Raw genomic sequence first — 22,140 nt, 5'->3', positions numbered from 1 at the left:
GGCGTGGTTGCCGGTGAAACTTTTTTATGACCCCCTGGCACAACGCTGAGCGCTGTGAATTTCAGTCGAAGGTCCCGGGATCGGTTCTGGTAATTTTTTTTTTTATTTTTTTTATAAGTATATAGACAAGTGCTTGACTGCAATCACACCTGATGGTAAATGATGATGCAGCCTAAGATGAAGCGCGCTTGCCTAGAAGATGCCTATTCACTCTTGATTTGAAGGTACCCAGATTATAGGTATCAGGGAAGACGGAAGATGGGAGGGCATTCCAGGCCTTTGCGGTGCGGATCAGAAAGGAAGAAGCAAAACGCTTCGTACGTGTTGATGGTATTTCAACCATTATGATTGAATTTTCTCTGATCTGGTCAGGTAGGAAGCTTTGGCTAGCTACCGGGTTACCAACCAGACGTACCGCTAACCGGTTTGTGTTCTGGTACGATGTCGCGTAGAAACCGATTAAGGTTACGACAACCACGCTGCGTAAAAAGTTAGCCGGCTACCATCTTAGACTGCATCAACTGGTGAGATTGAAGTTAAGAGCTAACGCTTTTCCTCACAGTGTTTTTCTACGCCGTTGACTCAAGTATTATAATTGCTTACAGCGCAAATAACTTACAAAAATTAGAGGTTTGTGCTGGAGTTCGAACTCGGTTCGCCGACAGTACATACCATCGAAGTCCTGGCTACCACCGCTTAGACTGAGTAATGTTTAATGATTTGATTGATAAAACCAGGCATATTGTCCGTGTGGCCTCGGTAAAATCGGTGATTAAAGAAGTTTAGTCTCTGACAATTGAACCTTAATAACTTATAGTTTAAATTAATAATGGTCGAATTTCAACCAGTGAGCAACCAGTAAATATAAATACTAGCTGACCCGTGCAAATTCGTCTGCACCAAATCGGTTATTACCGGAAAACACGAATAAAATGTCATTTTCTAAAAACGAATCCTAGCTAGATAGATTTATCGCCCCCGAAATCCCCTGTATACTAAATTTCATGAAAATCGTTGGGGCCGAATCGGAGATTCCAATTATATATATACAAGAATTGCTCGCTTAAAGATATAAGATAAGATATAACGACAACACATACATCGCCCTAAGTTAGCGTAGCTTGTATTATGTGTACTAAGATAACTGATGAATAATTATGAATAACATATATATATATATTCTTCACTCCGCCTTACTTAAACAAGAAATTTGAATTTGTAGGTCTTCCAGGTAAAGTTCTTCGCACTCTGAGGAAACTGATCTTAAACGTGCCTTCTCATAATTCTTCTTTCTTCTACAAGTCCTTAATTATCAAGCTTAACAGCTAGATAATAGATATATTAGATTGGATAGAATAGATTTTAGCCAAAGGCATGTGCTATAAGACAGACAAAATCAATCCAAATCTATAAAATCTTGTGACTTTTGATGATTGAGACCATCTGATGACCCGTGATAGTTCACTGCTTCCTTCTCTTCTTCATTTTTTTTTGAGGATAATTATTTATTATATTATTTTTAAGTATTTATATTTATATTGGTAGTTACTTGTTTATTTTTATTTGTACCTATTTAGCTACATGTATTTTTGTATATATATTATATAGATTTATTTAAGAATGAAATATTTATAATGGGTATGAAAAGAAAGTATATTTCTTTAGAGTTACATTATTCTCAACTTGCATTTTCCAAGCTGTCAGCAAAGCAGTTCAAAAGTTATGATAAAACAGTAACAAATATGGAAGTCGAAAATACATTTTGATGTGTCTTAGTGCGTGACTTATAATTAATGTATAAATATGCACCACCTACCTATTTTCTGTATTTGTTTTCTCCGCCATCGGTTGGAAGAAATCGCTATGAAGCGATAAGGCCGCAAAATTGTATACGTTGTTTTTTTATACTTTTCTTTCTTTATGTACTTTTTGCGGTGTGCAATAAAAGTATATTCATTTATTCATTCATTCATAAATACTGAGAATTTACAAATGTTCGTCACACTAACATTTTTCCAGTTGTTGGAATCGAACTGAAAGCCTTGGACTTAGAAAGCACGGTCATTGTCCACTACGCCAGTTGGCCGTCGATTAAAGTCAAAGTCAAAGTCAATAATATCTTAATTCAAGCAGGCCCATAGGTGGCACTTTGGATGCGTACATAAGAATTACACGGTAGTGAGGTGATGGCGATAAACACATTCGTAAACTTAAAACTAAAGCTACGAGGGTTCCAAACGCGTCCTGGTCTAAGAAGAAGCCCACAAAAGACTTAGCCGGATTAAAACGCGACAGGTGAGAACTGTTACAATTCGAGTTTGTAACCCCGTGGACTTGGCATACCTAAACCTTTGATGGTACCTACATCCATACTGCATTTTTCCCTAAAGATTAATGTAAAAAAATTCAAGTTCACATATTGAAACTGGTATTTTTTTATTGACACATATAAATACCTCACTAAAGTAAAAGCAAATAAGCAGCACCTTATGGGAATATGAACGGCTATTTTTAATACAATCTTTTCATATCCTTTCCCTATCGGATATTTGTGGAACAGTAATGACGTATTTTCGCCTCGTTTCCAGAAAAGTACGAAAACATTTTCCAAGGAGTACTATACTCAGTGTTTAAACATAATGATAAACACTTTCGATTTGATTTGTTTTGCTGATTGCAGTAATGACTAATGTCGCGAAACGTGTGACAACTTTCTTTTGGACGTGCATGGAATATTTAGTAGGACTCACAGGAAGCCTTATGCACGACCTTAGACGAATTCTAATCCTTCTCACAAAACTTATGTACTCACAACTTTGGTACTTTATTATAATAGCAATTCCGTAGTATATGAATTGCATCTATCTCTTGAGGTTTCGGTAGCGGAAATTTAAGCGCACAACAATATTTCTGTTTCGTAACATTTCAAATTTTTAATTTTATTTGCTTTTCACTACTATTATATGCATGTTTCCTCAAATCAAAATCAAATCAAATCAAATCCTTTTATTGGTATAAAACATTGTAGGTATACATGTTTAGTCATAATAAAATGCAAATCTTAATTTAAACAAATTCATTTGTGTAATAACTAAAAAAACATCAAAATTAACAAAATCAAAATAATCGGCTGAATATAATAAAATTTCATTAATTTTACTGTATGGAATAATAAACATGGAATGTCAATTAAAAAATAACTAAACTAATAATTATATTTTATTATCCAAGAACTCCCTTATCGACTAATAGCATTTATCAACCAACCAGCCAACCAACCTCCTTGTAAACTATTCTCTTTATCTACTTCCTATTGCTGAAAACTACGTTAAAATCTGTTGCGCATTTTAAAAAATCCAAGCGTACAAACAGTTTCTAGTGAGTAGGATGTCGACTACAGATCACGGGGTCAAGGTTTCGATTCCCAGCTCTAGTAAAAATTTGTATTGTTTATTCTATCTTTTTATAACGACTAAGACACCGAGAGGTATCTTTGCATCGCTCGAGTTCATACCGGATTGAAGTGTATCGAAAATGCACCCGTATTTATATCAATATAGATAGCCACTGGCACAATGTTATGAGCATTGGTTGTGAATCAAATATAATTTTAATATATTATTTCTTCAAAACTTTTTACTAATAAAATAGTAAGTATCAGCATATTTGTTAAAATATCTAGTATAAATAAAAATTTTAGTCATCCAAAGTTTAATTATTTACCCACTTTATAAAATTACTGTAATACTTGTAAAAGCAGGCGCTACTTCGCGGAATTACATGATATACAATCAAGCCAAATCCTCGAAAATTGGAAAAATCAAACAGATCTTCCGCAAGATACTTTCGTAAAGAAACGTGCGAAGAGAGTACATTGCTGAAGATCTGTTTGGTTTGGAGTAAAAAGATTGAATAAATTATAAATTACACCGTACGGATTTTCCTGATTTTCGCGTATTTTAGCAAATTAAACACCATTGGGTTTTTCTGTATAAAAAAATCTCAGTTATTGGAAATGGTGAAACGGCAGTAACCGTTAAAAGTCCATCAACCCGTCATCGTTGCGACCCGAAATGCGTGGTGGTTCCATGCTCTAAAATCTCTCCCTCCAATAAACCAAGAGAATATTATAATTATTTATGATTATGATGATGAAGATCGTTAATCAATATCTGTTTTAGTTTATTCTTCGGATATCTTTTTTTTTTATTCATTCTACTACAAGTTAGCCCTTGACTTGTCTCACCTGGTTTTAAGTGTGATGCAGTCTTAAATGGAAGCGGGCTAACCTATTAGGGAGTATGGTAGTCATACCCTAATCGGTTTCTAAAAACATCGCACCGAAACACTAAATTGCTTAACGGCACGTCGGTAGGGTGGTAACTAGCCACGGCCAAAGTCTCCCACAGACCAGAGAAAATTCAGAAATTTTAAATTCCCGAATTGCCCCTGCGGGGAATCGAATCATGGACATCCTACTTAAATTCATAGCGCTCACCATTGTGCCAAGGAGGTCGTCAAAAAAAAACTTATCAATCTTAAGAAAGTGTATCCGTTATTTCTTGTACTATTTTCTCCCCTGTTTCCATCATTCATTTTCCGTTTCATCCAATCATCGACATCGTTTCCGGGTTTTTCTATCAAAAATGAGATGGAATTGGGAAAAAATGGAATAGGGAGAGTAATGCATTGACTTACTACGTAATCTAAAAAAGATCTGTGAATAAACGAAGTTACGAATCTAAATTAATATACTACGAAAATACACACATTGCCATCTAGCCCCAAAGTAAGCGTTGTGTTATGGGTACTAAGATGACTGATGGTTATTTTTTGAAATAATATACATAAATACTTATAAAATACAGATGAACACCTCACCATCACACAAACATTTTCATCATCATCATCAATCGAACCCACGGCCTTGGACTCAGAAAGCAGGGTCCCTGCCCACTGCGCCAATCGGTGAGAAGTAATTTCTTCAATCTTCCCTTGACACTTCTGTCTGTACTCTTCTGTACCTCTATTTTTCCCACCATTTTATATGACCTTCCTTTTTGATCTGGGTTCCTGTCATTTTGTATTTCTATTCCAACTTATACCGACCACAGATTATGCATAATTTTGAGCATTCTGAACGAAGATTTCTTTAACAAAATGTACAAACAAAGGCAGATTTGCTAACATAAGTAATCACTTAGAATCTTTTGAATTAGTTTGTATGGAAAAGTAAATATGCTTCTTTAGATTCAATATTTCTACAGTGTGATTCCTTATGAAATATGCTTACGCACCCTGTAATTAAATTTTTTGTTCAAGCGATTTAAATATCACTTACTTTAACCGGTGAAGAGGTCAAAAATTTGTGAGGAAACCGGCATGCCTGAGAGTTCTCCGTAATGTTCGCAAGCACGTGTGAAGTCTACCAATCCGCACTTGGCCAGCATGATAGACTACGGCCTTAAACTCCTTTCATTCTGACGAGACCCCTTCCATGTAGTGGGATGATGGTGATGACCCTTCAACAGTATTTCGTAATTCGTTTACACGTTGTATAGACAGTGGACTATATTTCAGATGATAAAATTAATTAATTAATTTATTTTTATTAGGACTACCAACAAAATTATTTTATTTATTAAATGTTTCTTGAACATGGTCCAAAAAAAAATAGATGTTATGCGTAATTCATGATCTTCATATTCAGCCAAAATTGGCGTGCAAAAATCATTAAAATAATTTTAAAACTAATAATAATTATAATATTACGATGATAACGCAATTAATTTCAAATACCATTTGGTTCCCAAAGTTACAACTAAACTTAATATCATAATATTAAAAGCATGTCCTCAAATGTCAGCCAATACCAAAATGTTCAGTCAAGTTGATTACTCTTCTTAATGTTATATAATTTTTAAAATTAACCTAAATATTCATTTAAATCATAATAACATTGATTCAGAAGATGCCCTTTTAATTTATTGGTAAATATATTAAAATTATTTGTCTTAATGAGATCTAACGGTAATTACATGTATTATAGTTATGAATAAAGCTAGCCTTAGGTTACAAATGACACATAATTTCACTTATACTCACAGCATGCACTGATTAGTATGTACGATAACACAATTTTATACAAGCATTATTAGAAGATATGTATATTGTATATATATATAATAATAAAATTTAAACAGAAGTAGAAACTTACATTACCAATGTTAATATTTGAGGAACTTAGAAAACAAAGTTGGGGTACCTAATCATCAAATCATGAGTCACCTTCTAGCGAAGTGCCAAACGTTTTTATAATTTTAGTTTTAAATTTTCCTATCTTTTAACAGATACACTCACTTTTAGCACTAAATTCATTATACAATCTACTTAGCCTAGGTACTAAGGAGTGGTGGCCGAGATTATTTCAATAAATATAAATTAATTAACTAGGATATTTATTAATGCAGTAAATGCACTCCGCCGATGTGTGAATGTGGGTCCGCGCCATGTATGTCGCGATCGCGTGCCCCGTTGAGCCCGTGACCTTAGTTTCCATGGATAGAAGTGGACATTAATAGTCCATTGAAATGTTACATTTTTAAGGCCTTACCTTGCGTTTTTTAGAGGACGCAATTTAATCTTTCATCAATCAATCAATCTAAAATTCGCAACCCCAAATGTAACTTTTCCATGGACTACAAGTATTTTATATAAAAGCTACAGATTTATATTTATAGGTAGAAAAGTTACAGTCCCAGTAGAAGCAGAGATTATCGATAATACCTCGGCAGTATCACTAAATAGTAAATTATTTAATTGCTAAATAACGCTACCATTCATTTTGTACTTCCAGATAAATGGGTTAAGCGATTTTTGATTATTTCATTAATATCTTTTTAATTGCTGCTTTGGGATTGAGGTATTATCATATAATGATTATCTATCTAGTATATACATAATATTCAATTTTTTTATAAAAATGCGCTGAACTCCGCAATGACCATGTCGATTAAGATCATCTTTTTTGCATTTGATAGCTTAATTTTTGGGAAAGTTTATAGAGTATTCAACATTAATTAGTTTTCGGAGCTTAACCAAGGTAGTAGTAGCACAGGCGGGTGAGTTGACGCGATGGGTCGGGGTATATTGTGTAGAATAACGAAAGAGTGTATTGGAATGTAATAAGGTTTTACGCTTTTTAAACTTAAGTCTTTTACTTTTTTTAGTTTTTATACTTCAAAAAAAAGCTATAAGACCGCCTTTGCGCGTCTACATTGTTTACTGTATATTCCTTACTGTTTCTTTTCCTGTATGTTATACGTGCAATAAAGTGTTTCTTCTTCTTCTCCAAAACTTTTAATGTATTGAATATAGCTTTCCATAATTTTAGTACTTAATTTATCATTTTAGTAGCAGTAGTAGTAGTTTTAGATACAGACAGACATACACACACCTTTGAGAATATTATGTAGAACCCTCAGGCATGCAGGTTTCCTCATGATGTTTTCCTTCACCGTTGAAGCAAGTGATATTTAAATTACTTAAAACACACATAACTCGGAAATGTTAGAGGTGCGTGCTGGGATTCGAACTCAGCCCCCCGAAAGTAAAGTCAAGCTCTAACCCACTGCGCTATCACCGCTTCGGGTTAATGACCGGTTAAAATAAAAAAAAAAACAAATTCATGTATTTCAAGTAGGCCTACTTTATAAGCACTTTTGAAACGTCAAGTATGTTTGTTTGTATTGACTCTAACACCTTTTCGGTTAATAAATAAATAATGATTATTTCTTAGAAATCATACTGTCAGAGAAGTATCCAATGGTCGAGAATAATCGAGTGGTGACCAGAGTGGATAAGAGGATCGTGAGCGGACAAGAGGCCAGCATTGAGGACTACCCGTACCAGGTGTCGTTCATAGTGAACAAGTCCTACTTCTGCGGAGGCTTCATCGTCAGCGAGCGTTACATACTGACAGCTGCCCACTGTGCCCAGAAGTGAGTAGCTTGGAATAGTAAGGCTATAGTTAAAAGCCTATTTTCATTCATTCATATTTTTGATATTATTTTCAAAAGCTTGCATCCCCAGGAAATCTCGCTGAAGCAGCCAAGATACAGACAGACGTACAGACAAAATGAAAAAAAAAGGATACAGAGTTGGCTTCAGTATTGATTGGCCATCAAAAAAAACTCACAAAACAGCTGCGGACGATCTGAATACCACCATACCATAGTTGACCTAAAATAATCTCACTTGCCATGTTCGCCAACCTGCGAGGTTCTAAACCTTAAGCTACGAGGGTTAGAAGGTTGTGGTTGCCGGTGTAATTACGGGCACACGAGACTTAAAAAACTATGCCTCAGTATTTGTAAGACGTGTTTCTTAGGAAGTGTTGCTTTTTTATCGGTTACGGTTTTCCATTTACCATAAATTGGGTCATCTCCTTGGTTCGAAGATTATTGCTATAAAATTTACTTAATTTCCAGTGTCGACCCTTCAACAGTCGTCTTGAGAGCAGGCAGTTCATACCGCACAAATGGCACCTTGATACCCATAGTGGAAATAGTACCGCATCCAGAGTACGACAACCCACCCTTTGACAAGGATGTCGCTTATATAAAAACAGCAGAACCTTTAGAGTTCAGCGAGACCATGAAGCCCATTGCTTTACCCGAGTTAAATAGACCTGTTAAGGGCTATATGGAAGTTGCTGGCTGGGGTAGATTAGAGGTAAGAACTTTTTCCTAGAGATTCCTTATTTTCAGAGGGTTATTTGCAGATTTCTAAACAAAATTGCTAGTTTTTTTTCTTTCTTTAGTAACAACAAAAGGTTTCGACAACCATACCATACCATACCGGTATGTTTTTACCATTTGTGTAAAAAAATCCTAATAAAGCCTTGTAATTTATAGCTTAGGTCTGGCTTTGGTAGATAAAATTATTCAACAAAACGAACGCTTTACGTTTATTTATGAAATAGATTATACCAAGAAAAGTTACTTATTCTATAACGAATGCGAAAATATGGACAGTATTTGAGTCACTCAGATTTTTATCTGACAAAAGAATTAGTTCCCCTCTTCTTTCTGCGGAGACCAGGTCATCAGCGTCCTCTGTGCTTTTATTGTTAACTTCTGCGATCACCAACCCAGCGTGTTAATTATGGGCAAACCTTTCCGTTCGGAGTAGATTAGTCCAGCATTGACGGTTATATGAGATCCGTAACTGTATAAATTACTATTAAAACTCCAAACTTAAGCTTATTTTGTTATCTATTTCAGCAAGGTGCCAGCACCATACCAAACAGACTGATGAGCGTGTCGTTACCAGTAGTTAACTATTGGCAGTGCATTTTCTCGTACCCAACAGTTCTGACCAGGAATATGGTGTGTGGCGGAAACTTCTTCTTAGGAGGGAAAGGGACTTGCCAGGTATGTTGATAACTTAAATGTTAGAGGTCCACTGATGCTACCCTGGTAGATATTAATACAATTTGCAATCTTGGTGTTGTTTCTAGTGGCTCTTTGCTACCAACATTTAGGGGAGCTGTCCACCTAATTGGAGGGTTTCTCAACGTTATTATTTCTAACACCTTAAAACCTCAGTGGTTCATCATACTTCCGAACAATATGTCCAATCCATTGCCAATTGAGCCAAGACTTGAGATTCAGTTCTTACCTCGGCGGTTTAAATTGTAAGATGGTGTCTCGAAGTTTTCTTATGGGGCCCACAGCTGTGGCGTTGCATTTGACACTTGACTTGGCTGTATCTTATACAATTTATTATTTCACAGGGTGACTCCGGTGGTACAGCTATTCAAGATGGACTGGCTGTCGGAATAGTTTCCTTCGGCAGAGGTTGTGGAAGTGCCCTGTCTCCAAGCGTCTTCGCCAACATCGCTGCGCCGACGATCCGTAACTTTATTACTAAGAATACTGGATTGTAAATGTAGCGGAGAGGAACACCTGCAGACCAATCATAATATGGATGGATAACGTGGTATTTTTATCACGTTATCTCCCAATAATCTGATTGGTTTATTCTTATACGTACAATAGTTTTAGCTAACTTAGAATATAGAGATACTTTTTAGTATTTCAAAATGATCAAAATCTATTAGGTATAATTTGTCAGAAATTTCAATGTTTAGAAGTTTTCATAAAACGATATCAAAATGTCGCCAAATGAATTTCGATGATTCGATAGTATTCGATTATTATTTGTGCAAGGTCATAAAGAATTAGTGCCCGCATATAAGCACTAAGCAGAATTTCTGTTTGGTTTTAATTACTATTAATGATTACATAAAAAATTATGTTAAAATTAATAGCTATGTTTCTTAGAAGCGCACAACAAATATTTGGCGGGAACATATTTTTATAAAAATCTATGGAGCCCTTATAATATGTTATGGTAATATTTATTAAAATGTTAACTTATTGACGAGTGTTTTGTATTTCTCCCATTGCTTTCTGCTGGTTTCCGACGTTGGTATTTCATCGGATAATTTACCGTATTACAAAAATATACTTAATATCTCGTTTGTCTAGCGGTAAGCATATTAGATTATAGACGAGGTAGGTAGGTTTTTTTGTTAAGAAATTCTTCGTACCAGCCAGAAGTTATTGGAGTCATCACCCTCGGACTTCGGAGAGCACCTTTAGTCGTTAAAGATCTTTTAAATACCCCCACCTCACATTAGAACAGCGTGGTAGGTATATACCATAAAAACCTCTCCCTCATGACAGCGGACACTTGTACCCAGCAGAGTGACGTCAATAGGTTAAGAATGATGACGATGTTAACTCGGCAGTATTTTTTCTAAATTCAAGGTGTTATACAGTAGCCTATAAAAGTCCATAGCTGGACTAAAAGCTCTCCCTACGGGAGGGTATTGCCAATAATCACCACGCTGGGTAGAATTAATGTCCGCTAGTAGATCGTTCGCACTTATGGTAGATAATAACACGGTGGATGCTGCCTTCTCTGTTTCATTCCTTAAGTAGAAAGAGACGATATGATGACATTCTGCATGACGTGCATTCTGTTCTGCCTTCATCCAAAAGATAACACTTCTTTATACGGGAATGATATCGTATACTCAAATTATTGAACTCTAAAACCTAGAATAGAATAGAATAGAAGAGAAGATAAAAATCTTTATTGTAGCTCAACACAATAGGAAAAAAACAAGAAAAACAGTAATAGTACTTAGTTCTAGGGTGCAATGGCGGCCTTATCACTAAAAGTGATCTGATCTGAGCGTACGAAGACGATAAAAAAGTGGAAAGTTAGTGGTGCATCGAGGATGTTACAAAGAATAAAATAAACTTACATGAACATACATACTACGATTACATTTACATATTTACTACAAAAAACCGATATAAATTTATATATACTATAATAGATATTTATGATATATATTTATGCTATTATAAACTTACATAATACTTAATTAAATAGATAAGTAATAATTCACCAATTGAAACAAGATTGTTACTGATATATGTTTAAATGTACAAGAATGTACAAGTCCTCAGGTTTCCAATATTTTTAACCTGTATGACTTCTTTGATTGAATTTAAGCTTACATTACACGAAGAACGCCTAGTAGGTACTCGTACATGATAATATTATGTTCAATAATTTTCCTCGTTCTAATTGATGTTCGGACATGAGTCGCCACTATTCAGGCTTGAGTTGCGTTGGAACACATCATTTTGTAAACGTAGGTAAGCTGAGTGGCTGCTTCCTGCCAAATCTGTTATTAGTGTAGATACTACAATTATTTTGCATAAAGCAACTATCGATATGCAGTCCAAATTGTAGACGAACATATTATATACTACCTGAGATTTTATTATATCATACAACAGAAAAGAGCTGTTCGTGTTACTAGAAACGGACATAAATTAGTGATATCTGCATATCGGCTTAGAAAAATGCAGAAATCCTTTGTGGTGTATGGGTACATGCTTTTATAACATGATACCGAAGGTAATATAACATCTACCTTTACCGAAGTTTAAACAATATATTAAAACATTGAACCAATCGTGGTTACTACACGATTGATTAATTCCTTAACGACAAGGCTGCTTGGGAGCAGGTCACTCCGCTCGCATCTCTCACAAAACAGAGAAATTCGTAAGATTGTTAAACTATAAAATGATGTTAGAAAAGACCAATCTGCTGAGTTTCTTGCCGGCTCTTCTCAATTCAATCTGCCTTCTGAACCGGTGGTAGAGTCACTACAAAGAGACTGACTTGAGGTTTCAAAAGTGCTTATAACCTAGGCCTTGCTGAAATAAATGAATTTTGAATTTAATTTTTTTTAATTTTATATTAGTGAATGAGTTGAACCACCGAATAAAATTTGGCTGGGCAGCGTTTGGAAACCTTTGTGACATTTATCCGTAAAAAAACCTTAGGCTAAAGGTAAAAGTCTTCAAACAGTTTGACTTGTCATTGCTGAAATACAGCTCAGTGAAGAATCAAAAGAACGCCCTAGTTTTAACACTTTTATCTGTTGCCAGTATTAAAACTAGATGGCGCTCTATTAATTCCATACAAATCGTATTTAACTTTCACACCATCGACTAAGTAGACGTACATCGAAAACGTAGGTTTACATAATAGGCACACTGAAACATTGTTAATGACACCGCTCAACGAATTAAGATGCTGAACTGGTAATCTCTGAGAACGGTGGGATCCCAAATAGAAGGGGTGAAACCCAACACCGGTAAACGCAACGTTGTTGGTCGGCAGTAAGAGGATATTGGTTAAATTTCCAGGTCGGGCCGATAACTTTTTTTCGGTTTTCTGTGAATTGATTTGCCGTGAAAGGTTAACGCTAAGTTTAGCTAAATAGTCAACTTTTATGTTACCTTTATTACTCGTGTCTTGGTATTAATTAGATAATATTACTTATGATTCAGCAAGTTGGTATAACACTAACTAAGTTACGTAAGTTAAAGTTGTTTATGAAGCAAAATTAGAGTAAGTTGCTGTGGTAAGCCAGAGTAATTAAGAATTATTTGTGAATGTATATGCTACTGTGTAGAATATTTGCAATGTATTCTAATAAAGTTATTTGAAATTATTATATTAATATTATTATCAATCAATCAAAAATACTTTAATCAATCAAAAAATAAATAAATAAAAGAGACAAAAACAACAAAGGTACAATTAAATTTGTGTAACAAAGGCGGCCTTATCACTTATAGTGATTTCTTCCAGGCAACCATTATGAGGAATTGGCTCACATATGAATCCTTATAGCGGTGCGCAAAACTCTAAGAATATACAAACATATTAATAATTACAAAAATTACAAAAACAGTACATATATAAAATAAAATAAAATACTATATGGTAAAATAACTAATATTAAAACTATATATAATAATGTTATCGGGACAGAAAATAAATGTGGAATATAATAATCAAACTTACAATGTTAAATAATAATTCTTTAGACGAGTCTTAAAAATACTGTGTGCGTAACGAATGTCACGTGGAAGATCATTCCACAATTTAACTGCCTTGATAGTAAATGACTCATTGTAACAGTGCGTACGGCTGATTGGCACTTCCATTGGCATTATTGTCAATCTGAGAACGGAGAGTAGTGAAGTATTATAATTATTTTATTTAGTTTTAAATAGTTTATTTTAGGTTATATTTATAAAACAACCTATGCAAGGATTTACAATTTTAATAAATAAACAGATATACTACGACAATACAAACATCGCCATCTATCCCCAAAGTAAGCGTAGCTTGTGGTATGGGTGCTAAGATGACTGATGTATATTTTAATGAAAAACAAACATAAATACTTATAACATACAGACATTGAAATACATACATCACACACACATTTTCCAGTTGTGGGAATCGAACCAACAGCCTTGGACTCAGAAAGCAGGGTCGCTGACCATTACGCCAATTGGCCGTCAAAAGAATTTCAGGGAATATAACGGAGAACGGGCTACAGTATACTTCGTTCTACTCTACCATCTACTGCGATCACCAACCCGTCTGTCCGGTCTAGCAGTGGACTGATAGGCTAATAATAGACTGGCTTTAGGTGCCAATCCAAAAGACAGCTTAAATGTTGTCTTTGTTTAAAGCGCCGCATTTGATATACGAGTGTCTCTGAAACTAATGATAAATTGTATTTCGCAAATCTAATTATTGTTCCTTGAAAACTTGTATTTCATTCAAGTTGCAATACACACTGCACAAAATTATTCTAAATTCATGAGACCATACCTATATAAAAAAAAAAATATCAATATACCCAGTTAATATAACCAAACTACAACATTTAAATACCTACTTGTCCCAAACTATAACGAAACAGAAAACCTTGTGTAAGCAATTATAAATTAAATTGCAATAAAAAGTTATTAACGAAAACAACATTCTTACATATACACTCAGTCACACACACACACACACACACACACACACACACACACACACACACACACACACACACACACACACACACACACACACACACACACAACACTCTCTCAGTCCACGCACACACATACTCCCACTTACACTCCGTCTCCTAGAGTAAGCGATAATATAATGCAATTAAAGATTTTAAACTAAGATTTTCGTTGTCAATGAACATTTCTTAAATATACGATACCACGATAATATTTTGGATTTGTCGATATTTCGACCCAGTTGCATGTATCGTGGTCATGACGGGACTGCGTCGGTACGAGATGTCAAGTTGGATGTCACGGGCAGAATTTGACTACCCGCTTTCGTGTTCTTTTTGTCGGTATTCCACGAACTGTTCGACATACTACACTGACAACGCCACTTTTAAATTGAGAATCTGTACGATGCTTTCTTTGTTTGCATAATTCGACCACTGGATTCTACACACTTGCTAATTTAAAACCGTCCTTACGATTGAAGTTTTTGTGCTTCCGAATTTCAATCGCTTCACGAACTAGTCTTGGAATATAATGACGGTCGGATGAAAGAACTTTAGGGTCACGTAGCTCTATCGATTGCTGGGTGCCCCCTTGTAGAATGCGCTCCGCACTCGCTGACTTCTGTGTTTCATTGTCTCTAACCGATTTTATATGTTCGGTGACCCGAGTGACTATGGATCTCTCTGTTTGCCCAATTTAAGAGCTGTATCGTTGTATGTACTCGTTGAACTATATTTAAGAAATATAATGCAACACCATTGTAATTAATTTTAGATTTTTCGGTAAAAGTACTGACAAATCGAGACTTGCTAGCGAGCACAATAACAAGCTTAGTTTAGTGTGTTCGCTAGCGATTCAATTCTGTTGTGTCTAATAACAATATCTACCCAATGTATGTAACAAACAAATTGTTATGTTTTTATTTATTTAAACTCTTTATTTGTACACCACTACACAGTTAGGAAAATAAAGGACGAATAGAGAGAAACACAAAAAACTGGAGTAGAATACAAAAGTCGGCCTTATCGCTTAAAAGCGATCTCTGCCAGGCAACCTTAGGATTAGGAGACAACAAAAGCGAGAACAAAAAGGTGGTGTAAAATTATTATAAACCTACATTCAAATAACTACATACGAATACATAAACAAAATATACACAAATAAAAACATAAAATAAAATATACAAATATATATATATGTTGATGTTCAAATAAACTTTTTCATTGAATGAATGAATGAATACACTTTTATTGTACACCACATAAACATATAGTAAAATATAGTAAAATTATAAATAAGAAATTAACAAAAAGTATACAATTTGGCGGCCTTATCGCTACATAGCGATCTCTTCCAGGCAATCAAAGGCGTTAAACACAGAGAGAGGTAGGTGGTGCATTTAAATAAACATGCATATATACCTATATATATATATATAATAGTAACATAAAATAAACTTACAATAAAATATATATAGCTATATAATTAATATCAATAATACATTCTTTGTAAACCAAGCTAGTTTGACACCATTTTGATGGATACGGAACTATCATACTTTTTAGCGCGGGAAATACACTGCCCCAGCTGGATATTTAAAAAAAAAACATACAATACTGTATTCGAATTTAGTTGAAGGATTCCAAAAACACAATCAGATATTTGCTGCTTGTTTAGGGCATGTTTTAAACTAGATTTGTATTAAATTAATGCCATGTCCACTGTTATAAACAGGTGATACAATATTAATTTCGTTTCAATTTCATTGTGTACAATCCATGAATTATTATAAGTGCGTTTATTTTCGTTGTTTTGAATTTAACAACTACCGTAACAATATTGTTAGTAGTTTTGGGAAAAATTGGCATTATTTCTAATTTTTTAATTAAAATTCAATCAGTACGGTTAACATTAATTTCACTTTATTCATTGCTTCCGAATTTCAATCGCTTCACGAACTAGTCTTGGAATATAATGACGGTCGGATGAAAGAACTTTAGGCTCATGTAGCTCTATCTCAATGTGCTCCGTAATCGATGACTTATGTGTTTCATTGTCTCTAACCGCTTTTATATGTTTGGTAACCCGAGTGGCTATGGATCTCTTTGTTTGCCCAACATATAAAAGTGGTTAGAGACAATGAAACACAGAAGTCAGCGATTGCGGAGTACATTCTACAAGTAGGCACCCAGCACTGGATACAGCTGCATGACCCTAAAGTAATATATTTACAAGAAAAATCTTAATAAATATAGCGGGCAAATGTGCGAGAGTGAACAATTGCAGCACGTGATTCAACGACGCGTTGGCGCCTATTAATAAGTTCGTTTAAACTCAGAGGAAACACTGTATGGGAGAAGGTTTCATAATTTGAAAGAATCATTTGTCATTTGTTAAATTATCAATAGCTTCTGATAGTCCACTGCTGGGCTAAAGACCTCTCTCAATGAGAAGGTATATATTAACCCATTAATTTAGGAGTAAAGATGGTATTAATAAAAACATTTACAAGAATTTATAGTAATTTATTTCTCTGGCGTTTTACTATAATACAGGCACTTAACAATAAAAAGGCGTTCCGTCAATACTCAATTCAACATCAGAAGTGGGATCGGCCTCCAATATGGAATACTGATGTTGGATCAAATAATGCGAAAACGTTGTAACCTATGTATGCACTTAAATATTGTAACTTCGGTCTCATATAGTTAATGTCAAGTTCAAGTCGGGATTGCGATCTAAATATCGGTCGGATACAAAAGTGGTTATTTCATGGAATCTATATAAACAAAAAAAAACAAAACGAACATCATTAAAATGATCTTAACTTAGCTTAGTTTAAATATTTGCATACTTTAGTTCAAAGTATACTGAATATTGTTAAATTAGAACAACAAATTCCGTACCTATTATCACTTAAGCGCTGTAATTTTTAAAACAAGATAAGAAATTCGATATCATTGATCAATTGATTATCAAAAAACTGTTACTTCAAATTAAAATAACACGATTTCATTTTAATTTAAATTTTAAATTCGTTTACACGACACGATATCTTACCAGGTTTTTGCCTATCGCTATAAGCACCTCAGACACTTGAAACGTAGCCCGAGGTACATAATATACTTCATGGTACATAACGTACCGTGGAGCACGAACGATCGTTTGCTCTTTTTTAATTTTGCACGTAGTCCATACGTAGCTATATCATAAATCAATAATCTATTGTCAATTTTAAGAAGCTCTTATTTCACTTGCAATGTGTATATGTTAGTGAAGCAGATATCAAGATTTAATTATGTTGATAAACAAGTAAATGAAATAACTTGATGTGATTGATTTTAACTATTTCAATTTACTAATAAAATAAAATACGAGTATACTATCAACTTATGATAGTAGAAGTTCTTAAAAAAAAGTTCATTTTCTTATTTTAAGCGCATTTAAATAAAATCTTGCGTCTTTAAAGTTTTTACTTTTAATTAATCCTGTCTTTTAGACTGTTTTAGGGTTTAAGATAACAATGATAATGTAACATAGAATCCGGACCCCTTGTAGGAGGGGTATACACAGCCATGTTTATCACAAACTATCCACTAATGTCTTGATGGAGAACGTTACTCCGGAAACAAGAGCTACCAAGGAGAATAACACTATAAGGCAGTTCTTCCACAGGATCCAGTAGAAGGGGCCGAGGTCTTTGCCCCAGAGCCAGACGGTTTCGACGATAGCGGGGAGCGAGAGGCCCATTATAGACAGACATACAGCACCCACTAGCTCCATAAATAGTTCAAGTCTAGGGACCGCACTGGCTAAGGCAACTAGAATACACAAAATTACATTAGACATTATTTCATATGGTTAACTTATATATATTATTATTGTAAAGAGGAAAGATTTAATTATTTGTATGTACCCAGTAGACTTCGAAAGTACTAGATCAAATATAACGATTTCTTCACTTAAAGGAAGCTAAACTATCATGCAGTATCAGAGGCTCTAATTGAAATAATGTCACCTAAAGTACCAAAATGTTCCCTATGAAATTTATTACTCGGCTGCATACAAATTATCTGTTACAATATCAAAATACTCATTATTACCTACAAGAAAGTCCGAGAACGAATATATCTAACTATTATAGTTAAGTCACAATAGCAGCTTTTGTGTTCTAAAAGTTAATTAGATCGCAGGTAAAAAAAATTGGATTACATTAGTATCGCAGTATTTATTCATATTTATTTACTTTATTATCAAGAGTATTTACGTATTTAATTCATTTCAATTGAAAATTTAAGGTACAAGATTTTGCGAGTTTAGAATATATAAGGATTACACCTAAACAAAACATTTATTTTTAGAGACCCACTATTTTTTTTGCAATATTATAAAACAACAAAGAAAAGAAGAAGTTGCGGGCAACAGCTAGTTCATAAAAAAAGATTATTTTCAAACCGGTAGTTAAGTTACTTAATCCCTACTTAATATTATAAATGTCCAATGTAAGTTTGTTGGTTACGCTTTCACGCAAAAACTACTAAACCGATCCTCATGAAACTTTGTACATGTATTCTTAAAAGTGTTAGAAGTAATATGGGATACTTTTTATTCCGACATTAAGCTCGGTTCCTTTGGGAGAGGGGATGAAAGTGTTTGACGATTTTACACCATAACTCCGTCAAATTATAACTATTATTATTTATTTTTGATTTATATAATTATTTTTGTACTATAGAGATTATAATATGTAATTAATTTTGCCCAAACTTTATGTGGATGAACTTGATGTGATGAATGTGGAGATAGAGGACAGAACTCCTAAGCGGACAGCAGCAAACCCCTCATTTAAGGCTTAGCGATACTGAATACTTTAAATTGTTTTAGAACTACAACTAAATTGAATGCCACATCAAAAAACAAAATCAAACGCAGACGAAGTCGCGGGCAACAGCTAGTATTGTTATAAATTTTGAATATAAATTTGAATTTAAGTTACAGCGGGGATAGCAACTGTGATGTTTTGTATTCCACTGCAGGTTAGCCCTTGACTGCGATCTCACCTTTTGGTAAGTAACAAAGGAGCTTAAACTGTTAAAAGGTATGGCAGTTACATTAAACCCATACACCCCGTATCGGTTTCCAAGCAACATCGTACCGAAACGCTAAATAGCTTAGCGGCATGTAATAAGCTGGGCGGTAATTAGCCAAAGTCTCTAATCAGACAAAACCAGCACGGCTAGAATAGGCATAAGACATTTATCTCCCGGGGAAATAATAACCCCCGTGCAGGTGAACATATAATTGCCCTCACTTATAAATACGGACAATCTGCAACAGGAAGGAGAAGTTTCCTACGGGTGTCTTACCTGTGAAAATGGTTCCAAAAAACCTCAGCGCCGCCAGTCCCCAGCGGTGCCCCCTGGGAGGCACCTTGTCCTGAATGCGGCGCCACACCACGTCCACGGGCACGTAGAATATCAGCGCGTACGACAGCACCATCACGCACGCCACCATTATCTTCGCCACTTGCGCTAAGCTGGGAAGCCATTTTAATTGTATAGTAATCGTTGACGGACCATACAATTAGCCCGGTTACTTAGAACACATCCTACAAAGCACCGCTTGTGTTAGGTGTTAAACCTCATGTGCCTATAATACACTCTTCAGCACTCTTCGTCGGAACACGCATTGCTACAATTCTGCTTGCTCAGAAATAGGCATGGCAGTAGATATCCTCTGGAAGAGCTTTGCCACAAACATCTATACTACTGCCATGTAAGCTAATTTAAAAAATCTTCCTCGCAAATCCTATGTTTTCAATGTTGTTTATCGTAGTGGCCAAGGTCAAAGCCTCCCAGCTACCCTCTGGTAGGCAAAATTTGTGAATATTTCGAATCCTCGACCTCCCTACTATAAGACCATGGCGTTGAACACTGAGAGCTCCGGACAAGAGAGCTCCGGACTGCGATTATTATGACTAACATAATAAATAAATAAATATAAAAATATACTACGACAATACACACATCGCCACCTAGCCCCAAAGTAAGCGTAGCTTGTGTTATGGGTACTAAGATGACTGATGAATATTTTTATGAATAATATACATAAAAACTTAGAATATACACATAAACACCCATACACTGATAAACATTCATGCTCATCACACAAACATTCTCCAGTTGTGGGAATCGAACCCACGGCCTTTAACTCAGAAAGCAGGGTAGCTGCAAACTGCGCCAATCGGCCGTCAACTATCTGCAATCTATTAAATAATCGTGCCCTCAAAGTTTTGCTCATCTAGGACAGATGATAATATAGTTTACAATGCTTAAATAAGGATTGTTAATTAGTATATGAGGTTGATGCGATTATATTTCACGACCTCCCTGGCGCAGTGGTGAGCGCTGTGGTATCAAATTGGAGGTCCCGGCTTCGATTCCTGGTAGGGGCAATTTGGGAATGAATAAATTTACTTTGGTTTGGTAGGAGGTTACGGCCATGGCTAGTTACCAGCCTACTGACAAAGATGTGCTACTTAGCCTTCCGGGGCGATGTCGAAACCGATTAGGTATATAGGTTTGATATAACCGCCATACCCCTAACAGGTTAGCACCACCAGGTGAGATTGCAGTCAAGGGCTAGTAATATAAGCAAAAGATAATCTGGTTAAGCTTTCTATACAGAATGTGCTAGATTCAGTAATACTTACATTTCATCCTGAGGCAAGTTTAACGTGAGACTTCCTCTCACGTTTTCTCCGAAACTTAGGTAACCGCAGAACCCAACAAAAGCGTACAGAGCGACCACAGCACTCATAGCGATGTTTAGTACTCCGGGACAGCCCAGGAACTGATGGGGTTTTGTCATTTCATTCTCTATTGGCATGACTACTCCGATGCCTTCCATGGCGAACAGACTTGTGCTGAAATCAAAAGAGTCATAATATTTAGTTTAAAGGTAAATGAGCGTTTCTCGCTTTCCAGCATTACGATGTTTCTCTAAAAACTATTATGTAGTTTAGAGTTCGAATGTGAATGAGCCTGTGACAGCAAGAGATTTTTTGATGAGGTCTTTAAATTAAATTTGGTACGAAGTCTAGGAAATGATAACTTTGGCAATAGCGCAGTTTTGTGGTTTTAAACAAACGTGGTTTTGGAGGTTGATCACTTGAGACCAAAGAAATCGTGTTCAAGGTGTAGGCACTTCAGAACTCGCTGAAGTTCTGTAGGGTAATTGAATGGAGTTTAGTCTGTACATCCATTGACACTAAATAGTAAACAGGCCCGAAAGATGTAATAAATTTAAGGGATCGTCTTCACCTTCCCATTGTGCTAATAACAGCTTCAGAAGTATCGGTCAATCTATGCTTAAGCCCGAACTTAAGAACCCGTTCTAAGCTCAAAGAAGATTCATTAATAGGCCTTTTCGGGACAGTACGTTTGTTTTCAATTGTGTCAATTATTCAATTCCAATCAATAGAATGTATACTAAAATATATAATTCACCTAACTAGTGGTCACGCTTTGGTCAAAATTCGAACTTGAATACTTAAAATAATAAGTTTGAACATTATTGAGTTTCTTTTGTTAAAGACTAAAGTTTTTTTAGGCTTCTATAATCACAAATTTGCCAAGGGAACACTGGTACTGATTAATATGTT

At 35.1% G+C, this 22,140-nt stretch overlaps 2 protein-coding genes across 4 annotated transcripts in view; one reads left to right on the top strand and one right to left on the bottom strand.

Moving 5' to 3' along the window:
- The first annotated feature begins 7,744 nt into the window (after window positions 1-7,744).
- LOC120623882 (trypsin-1-like) lies at window positions 7,745-10,360 on the top strand. The gene is made up of 4 exons (XM_039890162.1): window positions 7,745-8,000; window positions 8,490-8,733; window positions 9,285-9,434; window positions 9,797-10,360. The coding sequence occupies exons 1-4, from the start codon at window positions 7,825-7,827 to the stop codon at window positions 9,947-9,949; spliced, it is 723 nt and encodes a 240-aa protein (XP_039746096.1). The 5' UTR covers window positions 7,745-7,824; the 3' UTR covers window positions 9,950-10,360.
- Window positions 10,361-16,986: 6,626 nt separating this feature from the next.
- Window positions 16,987-22,140, bottom strand: part of LOC120623998 (proton-coupled amino acid transporter-like protein pathetic) — a 54,035-nt gene continuing 48,881 nt past the window's right edge. For all 3 annotated transcript variants that reach the window (XM_039890299.1, XM_039890297.1, XM_039890296.1), the window contains 3 exons: window positions 21,190-21,402; window positions 19,844-20,013; window positions 16,987-18,298 (listed from right to left, as the gene is read on the bottom strand). In XM_039890299.1, the coding sequence (XP_039746233.1) occupies window positions 18,060-18,298; window positions 19,844-20,013; window positions 21,190-21,402 (622 nt within the window). In that variant the 3' untranslated portion in view covers window positions 16,987-18,059. The remainder of the gene's footprint in view (window positions 18,299-19,843; window positions 20,014-21,189; window positions 21,403-22,140) is intronic.

This window comes from Pararge aegeria, chromosome 5, assembly GCF_905163445.1.
Source record: "Pararge aegeria chromosome 5, ilParAegt1.1, whole genome shotgun sequence".
Taxonomy (NCBI): Eukaryota; Metazoa; Arthropoda; class Insecta; order Lepidoptera; family Nymphalidae; genus Pararge; species Pararge aegeria.
The sequence above is the reverse complement of the archived record's forward strand: the minus strand, read 5'-3'. Positions and strand labels throughout refer to the sequence as shown.

Bases quoted from the DNA above. Each gene is read 5' to 3' on its own strand.
- LOC120623882 (XM_039890162.1), top strand. From the start codon at position 7,825: ATGGTCGAGAATAATCGAGTGGTGACCAGAGTGGATAAGAGGATCGTG. The intron at 8,734-9,284 runs GTAAGAACTTTT...TATCTATTTCAG, and splicing joins CTGGCTGGGGTAGATTAGAG to CAAGGTGCCAGCACCATACC. The intron at 9,435-9,796 runs GTATGTTGATAA...ATTATTTCACAG, and splicing joins GAGGGAAAGGGACTTGCCAG to GGTGACTCCGGTGGTACAGC.